Here is a 13,017-nt window from a genome sequence, read left to right as displayed (position 1 = left end):
ATCTCTAAAAACCACCCAGGGAAGCAAACTTAAAAACTCACCAGGGAAAGGAACACTGAGGATGAAGAACAAGGTAGACCAAACAGAAAAAATAAAGTAGAAAGCGAGGCTGATATAAGAGTGAGCGAGAAACCTTCCCCGCTTGCATTTCAGCTCGGGCTCACCCTCAAGGGTTAAAGCTCCTGAGTATAGCGCTGGTTCCTAGACAGGCACTGAAGTGAGGAAAGTGGTTTGGAAGGATGAGAACCTCCAAATTTTTCAGTCTCGTGAATTAAAAGACATGTGAACTGCTGTACTGTATTTTACTTGGGGGACATGGTCATACCTGCGGTATACCCAATTCCACAGCACATTGAAATGCGTTATAATGAGTGTCTACTGACTTACCTCACTCACCACTGGCTCTCCCTGACACAGAATCACTAATTCCTGGTTTCCTCTTGTCTTTCCTAAATCCCAAGATATTGAAAGCACCACCCTCCTATAGTCCTCTTTGCCAGTCTCTCTTCATCCTTCATCCACCCGGTGCTGTGTGGCTCCACCCACAGCCCCACCTGTGTTTACTTCTGGTTGGGCTGACTGTGAGGCAGCATGGAGACACAAAATGTCCACCGTTGCCTCCTTACACCTGGCATAAGGCAGCTTCTTATGTCTCTAACACTTGGCCTTCAAAACCGAAGAGACAGTATATTCTGCATAGGGCAGAAACAGCTATCAGCAGTAGAGATCACAGAATCATAGAGTTGGAAGGGGCCTTGTAGGCCATCGAGTCCAACCCCCTGCTCACAGCAGGAAATCCACAGCTAGAGCATCTCCCGCAGACAGCCGTCCAGCCTCTGCTTGAAGACATCCAGCGAAGGGGATCCCACCACCTCCTAGGCAGTCGGTTCCATTGCTGAACCGCCCTGTACCATTAAGTCGCAGAAAGTTCTTAACGGGGTTGCCAGAGGTGGCTGGTGCCCATTGGGATTGGTGTGCTGGGAGGCAGAGAGCCCTATATTAGATGGAGCCAGAGCCAGAGCTGATGACAGATAGAGCCAACTAATTCTAGTTCTGTTCCTGTCCTCCTCCTTGCTGAGTTCTATAAGGGGCAACACTGAGACTAAGGAGGAGGAAGATGACAATCAGGGCCATCCCCAGAGCTAGCTGTAAGAAAGAAAGCAGGCAGGCAGGCAGGGAGGGGGCTTGGCTGAGGGCAGACTGAGGTTGGTGTGGAAGCACCCCATTTGCCCTCATAGACCAGCCTCCATTGAGAGTTGCCATCCAGTTATAGACATTTAAAAGCACAGTCCTAGACATGTTCTTCCATTTCTGGTCCATGCTAGCCTGTGTCAGAGAAAGAAGCTAGAAGGTTGCATACAGCTTTATGTAATATCAGCTTCTGAGGGACCAGTCTCCTTCCCATAACACATCATTAGGCCTCCTGGGGGTGGACTTAATTAAACAGCCTAAGATCTATACTGCCTTGGGCCTTAAGAGTGCAATAAGGAGTTTCTCTTCAGAGGAACAAGTGGGTATCCTGCCTGGTCCATTAACTTAGTCAGCTCATGAAAGCTCCCTGCCAGCAAAGATATATGTAATGAAATACAGCCCCCAGAACCAGATATCAAATTTAACACTTATCACATTCCCAACATTCAGCTTCAATCACAGGGAACAGAATCAAATAAATACAGTGTGTGTTTGAAGAAGTCATATTAAGCCAAAAGTAGGTAGCAGTGAAGTTTTGTAAGGGCCAGTTTTACATAATGTACAAATAGCCCACATTAACATAGAAGGATATGTTCTTCTGTAGTATGTTTTTCCCCCAGTTCCCATAGCTCAAAGCCTTTTGATACTTCTGTTTCCCATTAATAATCTGTCGAACTCTTTTAAAAGCCATCTCATCCAGAGGTTCTCAAACGGTGGCCTGCTGATCACCAGTGGCCTGCACACTCCATTCAGGTGATCTGTGGAAAGGCTGAAAAAGAGTCAAGAATGCCTGTCATTGGCCACTTGATCCATTTCCCCACCTGATGACAGAGACTGAGAACACTTTGACCAGAGCTGGACTGTTCAAACAGGCTAACACCCTGGCCTACGGGCTGCAATTCTCATAATGCAGCACTGGTGCAATCTGTTATTTCCCCCCTAAAAATTTACCAGTTAAACAGACCCATCATAGAGCCTGTGGTTTTCATAACACGGCACTGGTTTTAACAATGATTTTTTAAAAAAATGTTTATTAAGTTGTTCACTGAGACCCCCAGCAATTTTCAAGTGGCCCACAAAAGTCTGAGTGCTGCTCTAAGTTAATGGCCATCTCTCCTTCTCAAGAGGAGTGAATGCAATGAGTGAACTATGTCTTACAGGGTTTTGTTTGCGGGGGGCATCCTTTGCGCATATGTTACCAAACAGATGTAAAGATCAACATCATTTTTATTTATTTCATTTATATCCTGTCTTTCCTCCAAAGAGCTCAAGGTGGTTATTTTATTTGCACAACAATCCTGTGAGGTAGGTTAGGGTGAGAGGGAGAGTGACGGGCCGAAGGTCACCTAGTGAGCGTCTTGGCTAAGTAGGGATCTGAACCTGGGTCTTCGCAGTCCCAATCGGACGTTCTAACTGCTTCACAATGTGGGTAGTTCCTGTAAGACTCGAGTCTGCCCAGCTCTGGGGTAGAGTGTTAGGGTAGGGATCTAGACACCATTCCTAGTGTGCTCTGATAACTATCTTAAAATTTAGTGACCCAAAATGGCCCAACCCAAGCTCCAGAATTGGAGAGCTGGGCAGCAAGAAGGAAGTAAAAGCCAAAGGAGAAGACACTGAAAATATTGTTCAGACTTGGGTGTCTTCCTATAACATCCAAGACTCAGTTGCAAGGTTAAAGAGTGCAGTTCTATAATAAGGATGAGGATGGGCAGATAGGGAATTACTCTAGAGCCTGGTAAATATATATATAGAAACCAATTTGGGAGACATGTTGTTCCAGAGGCACCCTTCCATAAGCAGAAGATTCCTTCTGAATAAAGAAGGGCTTTGAGTGTTATCCAATGCTAGGTCCAGAATGTGTTGAACTACAGCACCCATCATTCCTGACCACTGGCCATGCTGGCTGGGACTTATGAAAACTGTTGCACAAAATATTTGGAGAACACCAGGCTGGCAAAGACTGGTCTAGCAGTAGGTAGTCGTGGTCTGATGGCTTTTTCATACACCTTTCTCCTTTGGCCCCTTCATCAATAAACATTTTCTTGATAAACCCAGTTCTTGCCAGTTCAACTAATCAGCTAGCTGCAGTTGATTAATCTGCTAGGAAAGCCAATTCAGCTTGCAACCTGAAAACATGTAAAAGAATTTGCATCTGACAAGTGTGGAGCTATCCAGCGTTATAAAGCACTTCAGAATGATCCATCACAACAGGCTGGCAGCATTAAGGAAACAGCTGAACACATATTTCATATATTATCTCGCTGAAATATTCCCCTCTCCCCCCCCCCGACTTTCCAGCTGCAGTTTTTAAAAAGTCAGCTCCTGCAAAGGAGAAGGTGGTGTTGGGGCAGAATCCTCCCTTAAACCTAACAGTGCAACAATTGCCTGCTGATCTGCTTAGGAAATTCTCCTCTGTCAGCTTTCTTTTTGTCAAAGTGAGATGCTTCTGAGTTATACGGTAGAGAATGCTTCACTCGCTTCAATGTGAATAGGCTCACAAATAAACCAAAGTCATTCGACTACAGAAAGAGCGTCTATTTCAGGGCTGGGCAATTTGTTCTGGATTCTGTAGGTGGGAATTTTTTCCTGAGAACTTCCAAGTGTGCTTCTTCGATGTATGTCATCTACAATTTGTGGAAACAGAATCGTAATAGGCCATATCCACACCATACATCTAAAATCCTCTTATACCACTTTAAACAGTCATAGCTCTCCCCAAAGAGTCCTGGGGACTGTAGTTTGTTAAGGTTGCTGATATTTTTAGGAGACTTCTCCCAGGACCAACAATTACCAGAATGGTTTAACCACCAATCCCTCTTTCCAGGGAACTCTGGGCATCATAGCTCTGTGAGCAGAAGAGGGATTACCTAACAAATCTCAGCACCTTCAACAAACTACAGCTCCCAGGATTCTTTGGGGGAAGCCATGACTGTTTAAAGTAGTATAATACACCTTTAAATGTATAGTGGAGGCCGGGGAAGGAACTGGCAAACCCACCCCATATATACGGTCTGCCTAGTAAACGTCGCAAGACGTCACCCTAAGAGTTGGAAACGACTCGCACTATAAGTGCGGGGACACCTTTACTTTAAATGTATAGAAACATAGTAAGTTGCCTTATACCAAGTCAGACACATCTACCTTAGTACTGTCTGCAGCAGGGGTAGCCCACGTGATGCCCTCCAGATGTTGCACTACAACTCCCACCGTCCCTGACCATTGCCCATGCTGGGGCTGATAGGAGTTGCCGTCCAAAACATCTGGAGGGCACCATGTTTGCTATCTCTAGTCTACACTGACTGTCAGTGGCTCTTGAGGATTTCAGATTCAGGAGTCTTTCCCTTGGAGTTGCCAAGGATTGAAACTGGGACTTTCTGCATGTAAAGCAGAGGCTCTCCCGCTGAGTTATAGCCCTTCCCAAACTACACTGGGTGAAATGTCTTCTAGTTAAAGGGGTCTTGACTATTTCAGTAGCCATTGACTCTGGTAGGAACATAGGAAGATAACTTTTACTTGAGTCAGACCATTGGTCCGTCCAGCTCAGTATTACCTACACTGACAGGCAGGGGCTCTCCAGGGTTTCAGGCAGGAGTCCCTCCCAGCCCTGCCTGGAGATGCTAGGAATTGAACTCAGGACCTTCTGCATGCAAGGCAGAGGCTCCACCACTGAGCTACGGCCCTTCCCCTAATAGTGTAAGGGAGGCTGTGGATCTTCTGAGGCTTCCAGGATTCACAGCAGTATGACCTCTGTAGAATGGGCTCCTGATGCAGAGGGGCTTCTGGGATATACATCATTACTGAGGACAATTCTGTCTCCCACTTTTTCCCAGTCCATGGCTTCATCCTCCCAACCTAGTATGTCTAACGTTGAGGTCATCACACATTACTGATCTTCCTGCTGAGAACTCTAATAGGCTTCCTGGGAACTTTGGGCTCTCCAGAAAACAGGCTATATCCAAAGCTCTCTTATACCACTTTCACAGTCATGGCTCCCCCTCCAAAAAAGCATCCTGGGAAGTGTAGTTTGTTAAGGGCGCTGAGAGTTGCCAGAAGAGACCCCTATTTCCCTAACAGAGCTATAATTCCCAGAATGGTTTAACAATCAATCCCACTTCCCAGGGAACTCTGGGAATGGTAGCTTTGTGAGGGTAATAGGGGTCTTTCCTAACAACTCTCAGCACCCTTAACAAACTACACTTCCCAGATGCTTATGTGTGAGTGTGTGGGAAGACATGACAGTTAAAGTAGTATAAGAGTGCTTTAAATGTAAGATGCAGATGTGACCACAGTTTGGAAATCACTGCATGAGTGAAATCGTAAAAACAGTCAAGCCCTTCCTAGGTTTCTAGCAACCAAAGAGAGGCCTGCTGTCAGGGATGGGGGCTGCCGTTATTAATAGACACAAAGAGATCTTCTTGGTGGAACTGAGCTTAGCAAGCAGGATTTGGCTGTTAGTCATGTTTTAGTGCCATTGTAAATATATTTTGGTCCACTTTTAAAAGGTTAGAGCCATCACTTGGAGGTCTAGCACGATTAAAGCTCAAAAAGGCAAGTGTAAATCTAGGCACAAAGGAGCAATGGTGCTATCAGTAGCAGAAGCCAAGGGGAGGGGGGGAGACAGTTGGCAGATCAAGCAGGAACATTAGTTACCTGCTGAATTGAGCAACTTCTGTCTCAGGGGGGAGACGTATGACCAACCTATCGATCAAATACATGCTTTATGGACCTGGCTTGGTTGGAAGGCCACTTGGAGAAGCAATTGGGGGAGGGCTGAGGTTGCAGTTATTCCCCTGCCCCACCCAAGGGCTTGCCAGCAAGTTTGGTTGCCATATTTTCTGTTTTGTTCCACACTACTCTGTGGGAGGGGCCACAGCTCAGCAGTAGAGCATCTACTTTGCATGCAGGAATCCCAGGTTCAATCCCTGGCATCCCTAGATAGGGCTGGGATAAGACTCCTTGTCTGAAACCGTGGAGAGCAACTGCCAGTCTGCATAGACAATGCTGAGTTAGATAGACCAAGGATCTGACTCAGTATAGGACAGCTTCCTGTATGGGGAAGGGCATTAGCTCAGTGGAAGAACACATGCTTTGCATGCAAAAGGTCCCAGGTTCAAACCCTGGCATCTCCAAACACAGCTGGGAATGTTCCATGCCTGAAACCCAGGACAGCTGCTGCTAGTCAGAGTAGACAACACTGAATTACACGAACATATAGTCTGACCTGGCATAAGGCAATGCCTTGTGCTCCTAAGGGCCCTCTTTGCAGCCTCAAGTCAGCAACAGCATCTGAGAGCCTCTGAGGCAGCTCTGGTCCCAGACCCCAAATGGTCTGGTGTCTAAGTATGAAAGGGATTCCGCTGGGGCAGAGGTGAGAAAATCTGTTATTTAAACTTCCAAATGAAGCAACCTAATTTCTCCCTCTCTGTTCATTTTCGAGGTGTGTGTTCAACATGTGAAATCCCATTTTAAACAACACTGTTGTGAGCACTTTGTGGATCATTTTGATAGTAAGGTGGCATGTGAACATTTAAGATCAATTATTAAAAATAAAGTCACCCATTCCAGATTAGGGTTGCCAGGTTCAGGGCCTGAGACTGTTACTGTATCTTTAGGAGAAGATAAAGTCAGCCAAGTGCCGGTGTTCTTGCAATACGGTAATGGGGAAAACCACAAGGTGGAATTCTGCCTTCCCCCTGCACAACTTTTAAAGATACAGAACACCTCTTGGTTGCCAGGCCCGGCCTCCAGGAGGTCTTCTGTATCTTTAAAAGTTGTGCAGGGAGAAGGCAGAATTCCACCTTGTGGTTTTTCCCATTACTATGTTTCAAGAACACCTGGATTTGGCTGACTTTCTCTTCTCCTAAAGATACAGGATCAGTCTCAGGCCCTGAACCTGGCAACCTTATTCTAGATGCTGGGAACAAACTATACTCCAGGAATGGTAACTGGGGAAGCCAAATATAGTTGGATGTCTAGAATGTGGGTTATTCTGATCAGAACTTAGCTTAAATACACATGCAAGGAAGAGAGTGTATGAGTGTGCTAGCTCCTTCCTCTTCCGGTTCTGATTGCCCTCTGCATATTCAAGGGCCACTGTCAGCAGCAGGGAAGTCCCCTGTGCTGCAATGATGATGATGATGATTACTGAATTTATATCCCACCCTTCCTCTCGAAGGAACCCAGGCAGCAAACATAAACAAAACCATTTAACAAAAAGAAGAAAAACATATTAAAAAGAGTTAAAAACATTCCAAAGCATAATTACATTTAAAAATATTCTAAAAACATTCTAAAACACAGTTAAAATATTGTAAAACACAGTTAAAAATGTTCTTTCATCAGTGATCTTTAGGTTGTTAGGAACAGTCCTCTTGGTAAACAGGAATGTTTTCAAATTCCTTCTGTGTTATTTAGATGGGCTTTTAAAATGTGCATTTTCTTTTAACCAACCAAACACAGGAAGGAGGCACCAAACATGAAAAGAAGAAGAAGAAATAAGTTCCTCAGGAATGTCATGGAACTATTTATTAGAGCACGGCATGTTTCAGATCTGAATGACCCCTTTTCTAGGGCAGTTTGAGAAGCTTTGGTTATTATGTCTTGAGATGACAAAGGGATTTTGAATTAGGTTTTTCCCAATACTGACCTTGAAAAATGGTTGTTCAGACTGTGGACATAAATAACCAGGATGTAGAGGATTCTGGGTATCTGAAAGAATTGGTTCTGCCTGTGAATGTCTGGAGAGGGTAAAACCTGCAGAGTGTGGGAAAACAACTGATAGAACAGTTGGCTAAGCAAGCATGTCTCTGTAGTTTCTTCTATGTCCTTGAAGTGTCTTATTTATGACAGTATAACCAGCTTGAAAGTGTTACACCCCTAGTTAGCAAGTACTCCTAACAAATGCCTTAGCAATTCATAGATAATCAGGGTGCTTTGAAGTAAAGGAATTTCCTGTGTATTACGCATGCTCGATATGTGAGAGATTTCTCTCCTGAAGTCTCCGTTCCTTGAAGACTATAAAGGCCTGCGCCATTTTCTAGTGAGTCAGAATCAGTTGCAGTTTTCTGCTTGGCTCTCCAGTGCTATATGCTTTGAATAAACTTGCAATCTGCTTCAGATCAAATTGCCTCTGGGTTAATTCATCCACAAGATCCAAAATGCTTTGGGCTCTAATAAATAGTTCTTGTTTGACAAGAAAAATGCTGTTACTTCCTTTCGACTGATGGTGGCACTCTTGAAGAATTTGTTTCCTCTTTATTTTTTAACCAAAGTATTTATGGATATTCTATGATGTTTTACTGATGTCTTTATTGTCATAACTTTTGTATGCTGTATTTCTTGCATTTTTTTCCAAAAGTATGGTTTATAAATATTTAAATAAATATATAAAAGAAATAAAATACACATTTTTGCAAAGCGGTTTTCCCTAAAATAATGCATTTTGTATCATACTTTCATTAATGTATGCATCAGTATGCACATTTCACCCTAACATATGCATTTTTGTACATATTACTTGGGTAGAGAACTTTACTGCAAAATTCAGAGAAGTGTTCTTTTCGAAGGACAGCTGTGTTTTTGCTTACATATTTTTCAAGAAGTGGGAATTAGGTAGGTGCACCTTTGAATCCAAACTGACTCTGATTTCTTCCCCCGTTCTTACTATTAGCATCCCTAACCTATAGTTCTGCATATTCCACTGTCTGTTTCACAGGTGGAACGAGGAATTTATTCGACTCTGGGGGCCAGCATTTGCTGACTTGATTTGTATGTAATGTTAAGTCAAATCATGGCTTCGTGCAGGTGCACAAGCATGCGGGCTCCTGGAGAGGAGACTGTGTCCATTTTGCTCCTCCTCCAGTCCTGCAGGTGCTGTGCTGTGAGCCAAGCCATGGTTTGGTTTAGCAAACCACCCAGACATGGGGTCATGTTTTGTCTCACTCTATTATTTATTTATTTATTAGATTTATATCCCATTTCTTCTTCTTTCACTAAGAGGTTTGTTCTTCGCTTACAGCTTGCGGTTTGTCTGGAGGAGACAAACTATGAGCCTGGCTTCAAATGACACACTAAGCCAAACCATGGTTTGGTTAGTTCATAGTAGGACTACAGCAGTAGCACTAGAGGAGGAACAAAGTGGATGCAAACTCCTCTCTGGGAGTCTCCACAACTTACACATTTACACTAAGCAAGAGTTGGAGAAACATGTGGCCCTCCAGATATTGCAGGACTACAACTCTCATAATCCTTGACCATTTGCTATGCTGGCTGGGATTGATAGGAGTTCCACAACATCAGGAGGGCCACAAGTTCCCCAGCCCTGTACTCAGCCATGGTTTGGCTTAGTGTTACATGCTAACTGAGCCTGCATTTGGCTCTGGCCTCTCCCTGGGCTACTATTTTGCACCTGGCTCTGATTGATGCACCTCTGAATTCCAGTACAAAGATAGACCTTTAAGCCTTGATACTGTCCATGTCTGTTGTAGAAGACCCTTTGACCTGCTGTTCACCCACTCAAAATGTAGGCAACTGCCTGAGATCATACACAAAGGCATATTTAAGAGAGAGAAAAAGCACGGTGGAAGGGGGTGCAGTAAGGCAAAGGGGCAATAAAACTGTCTTGGCTCAGGAAGGCTTGTGGTATGCCATAAAAGATGCAATTGCTCATGAAGCAGGCTCAGCCCCTTGAAAAACCCACAGTTCAAGTTTACTGGGTAGGCTGACGAGCCTGACACTTACTTTGACAACATCTTCCGCAGAGGACTTGCATTCCACGGATTCCGAGATGTCTGTCACGGCATTGTTCTCTTCAATCGAAACCACCTTGATGGGAACTGCAACTGTCTTCCCCGTGAGAATTGCAGTGTTCAGGATGTCTGAGTCCTGCAATGTAATCAGAACAAGGCAAAAGGAATGTTGTTATTGCTTTGCTTGAGAGAAACTCTAGAGGCATTTAGCAAACTTACAATGAAGTTCTACAGCAGCCTTCCACAACCTGGTGCCCATCCAGTGTTGCTGAACTACAACCCCCATCATTGCTACCCATTGGGCCATGCTGGCTAGGGCCAATTGAACTTGGAGCTCAAGAATATCTGGAGGGCACCAGGTTGGGGAAGGATGTTCTACACCTTCCAGAAATAAAGGGTGGCATTCAACTTAGTACTAGTAAGAGTAAACCCACTGAAAGTAATGAACCTAAGTCATATCCATTCACTTAAATGGGTCTACTCTGAGTTGGGCAAGCACTGAATACCACCCAAAGACGGTATCTGTGCACTGACAAATGTGCATTATGAATTTATGGAACTCGCTGCCATAGGCCCCCTTAGCTTAGATGTCTTTAAAAGGGGTTAAACACATTTACAGAGGACAACAGGACTACCAGCGGCTATATGCCAAGACAACTAAGTGAAAACACCATGTTCAAAGGCAATATAGCAATGACAACAGGAGCTGGGGGTGGCGGTGGGGACCTCAGAATTAGCCTTTTGCCTTCACACTCCCCAGAAGTGTCTGGCTGACCACTGTGGAAAACACAATGTTGGATCAGGTTGAAACATCAGAACTTTTATTATATTTTACATGTTAAGTCGATGCTAGCAAATGGAGTAGCAAGCACACAGGCCATATTAATCCAACACTAATATCATGAGAATGTAAGAAGAGCCCTGCCAGATCAAACCAAAGGCCCATCTAGGCCAGCGTTATGTTCTCACAATGACCAGCCAGTTGCCATCAGGAAAACCATTTCCAGAGTGGTTTAACATTCAACTCCTCTTCATTGGAAACTCTGGGAATTGTAGCTCTGTGAGAAGAATAGGGGTCTCCTGAGACCTCCCAGTACCCTTAGCAAATGACAGTTCCCAGGATTGTTTGGAGGATGCCATGATTGTTTAAAGTGGTATGATATTGCTTTAAATGTACAGTGCAGTTGGGGGCACAGTCATGTTTAAATATTACATTAACCTCTGCCCACTTTTAATGCCACTTCCACCCCCACAGTTGTGCATATTTATTTTCTTTTCCTTTTTCTTCTTAAAATATTGTCATGCTGCCTTTTAAGGGGACCCTTCCAAGGCAGCACAGAAGTGTATTCCTTCCTTCTGCCCAAACAGATTCAGTCTGATGCAGAGATGGGGGAGAATTTGATTCAGTTCACATTTGAAGGCAAACTTACCTAATTTACACACTCCAAAACATTATGTGAACTGAAGCACTGACATCCTTCAAAATTCACACTTCTCTGGATTTTTCAGTGCAGTTCTTCAACTCAGGAATTACAAAAATGCATTTACTTGTGTGCATATAAATACATGCATTAATTAAAATAATATTCCAAAGTGTGATATATTAGGGAAAATGCTTTGCAAAGTTGTATGTTAGTATATTAGGCAAAATTGCATAGAAAAGTGTTTATATTAGGAGAAATTCACACAAAAATGCTGATGAATTTTCATAAGAAGTGTTCTTTTAAACAAAACACCACAAATTGATGTGGAAATGCAAAGAACTGAATTTAAGATGGAAAAAATGAGAAACTGAGAGAAACTGCAATTGATATATTTGCCTATCCCTAGTCTGGCGTTATTTTGCAGTCAGTGTGGCAAGCAATGTGTGGCCACATGCTTCATCAGAACACCACTTGGTATTGGGCTTTCAAATTCAGTCTGCCCTGAAATAACCCACTTTTCTTGTTGTCCTAACATCCTATCCAACCACCATAGAGTTACAGGAGGGTTTTGGGAACCCTTTTCAGCCTGAGGACTGCATCCCCTTCTGCTTAACCTTTTACGGGCCACATTCCAATGGCGGGCAGGGCCAGAGGCAAAAGTGGGCGGAACACAAATGAAACTTCTACCTTGGTACAGTAGACTAGATTCTGTCCACACACACCCCTCTTTATCCTCCATCCAGGCAAGCAAGAGGCATCATCGGTATTGGACATGTGATCTGATGTGATCAGTCCTAATTTTCTGCTGATCTCCTAATGTTGTATTTACATAAAGGTCTTAATTTATCAAATAAGACTGTCTCACATTTGGTTCTGGGTGTAGGTGCAACTGACTGAGGAGGGAAACCCGACAGGAGCTGAGAAAGGTCCGGTTCGGAATAAACCTCCCCCCTGGGATAAAAACCAAAGAAATGATGAAATTTTAAAAGGGGTAGGCCTAGAAGTAGGCATTGTGAGAACAGGGGCACAGGATATAAATTCAGAAGAGCAAAATTACCACAGGCCTAACCACAAGTGCCAAAGACACTTGAAGAGAGACACTGCTTACAAGTGCCTGTACGCTAATGCTAGGAGCCTGCGAACCAAGATGGGAGAACTGGAGTGCTTGGTCTTAGAGGAGAGCATTGATATAGTGAGCATAACGGAGACCTGGTGGAATGGAGAAAACCAGTGGGATACGGTTATCCCTGGATATAAACTATATCGGAAGGACAGGGAAGGACGTATTGGTGGCGGAGTCGCTCTATACGTGAAAGAAGGCATTGAATCCAGCAAGCTCGAAACCCCAAAAGAGGCAGACTCCTCCACAGAATCATTGTGGGTGGTGATACCATGCCCCAGGAGGGATTTAATACTGGGAACCATCTATCGTCCCCCTGATCAAAATGCTCAGGGAGACCTGGAGATGAGATATGAAATTGAGGAAGCATCCAAACTAGGAAATGTGGTAGTAATGGGTGACTTCAACTACCCGGACATAGACTGGCTGCATATGTGTTCCAGTCATGACAAAGAAGCAAAATTTCTAGATATTCTAAATGACTATGCCCTAGACCAGTTGGTCATGGAACCGACCAGAGGGACGGCAACCCTGG

At 44.1% G+C, this 13,017-nt stretch overlaps 1 protein-coding gene across 2 annotated transcripts in view; it reads right to left on the bottom strand.

Moving 5' to 3' along the window:
• Nucleotides 1-13,017, bottom strand: part of TMEM132C (transmembrane protein 132C) — a 369,933-nt gene that overhangs the window by 44,090 nt on the left and 312,826 nt on the right. For both annotated transcript variants that reach the window (XM_061602881.1, XM_061602882.1), the window contains one exon: nucleotides 9,931-10,074. In XM_061602881.1, the coding sequence (XP_061458865.1) occupies nucleotides 9,931-10,074 (144 nt within the window). The remainder of the gene's footprint in view (nucleotides 1-9,930; nucleotides 10,075-13,017) is intronic.

The sequence above is a fragment of the Rhineura floridana genome, chromosome 19, assembly GCF_030035675.1.
Source record: "Rhineura floridana isolate rRhiFlo1 chromosome 19, rRhiFlo1.hap2, whole genome shotgun sequence".
NCBI classification, from domain to species: Eukaryota; Metazoa; Chordata; class Lepidosauria; order Squamata; family Rhineuridae; genus Rhineura; species Rhineura floridana.
The sequence above is the reverse complement of the archived record's forward strand: the minus strand, read 5'-3'. Positions and strand labels throughout refer to the sequence as shown.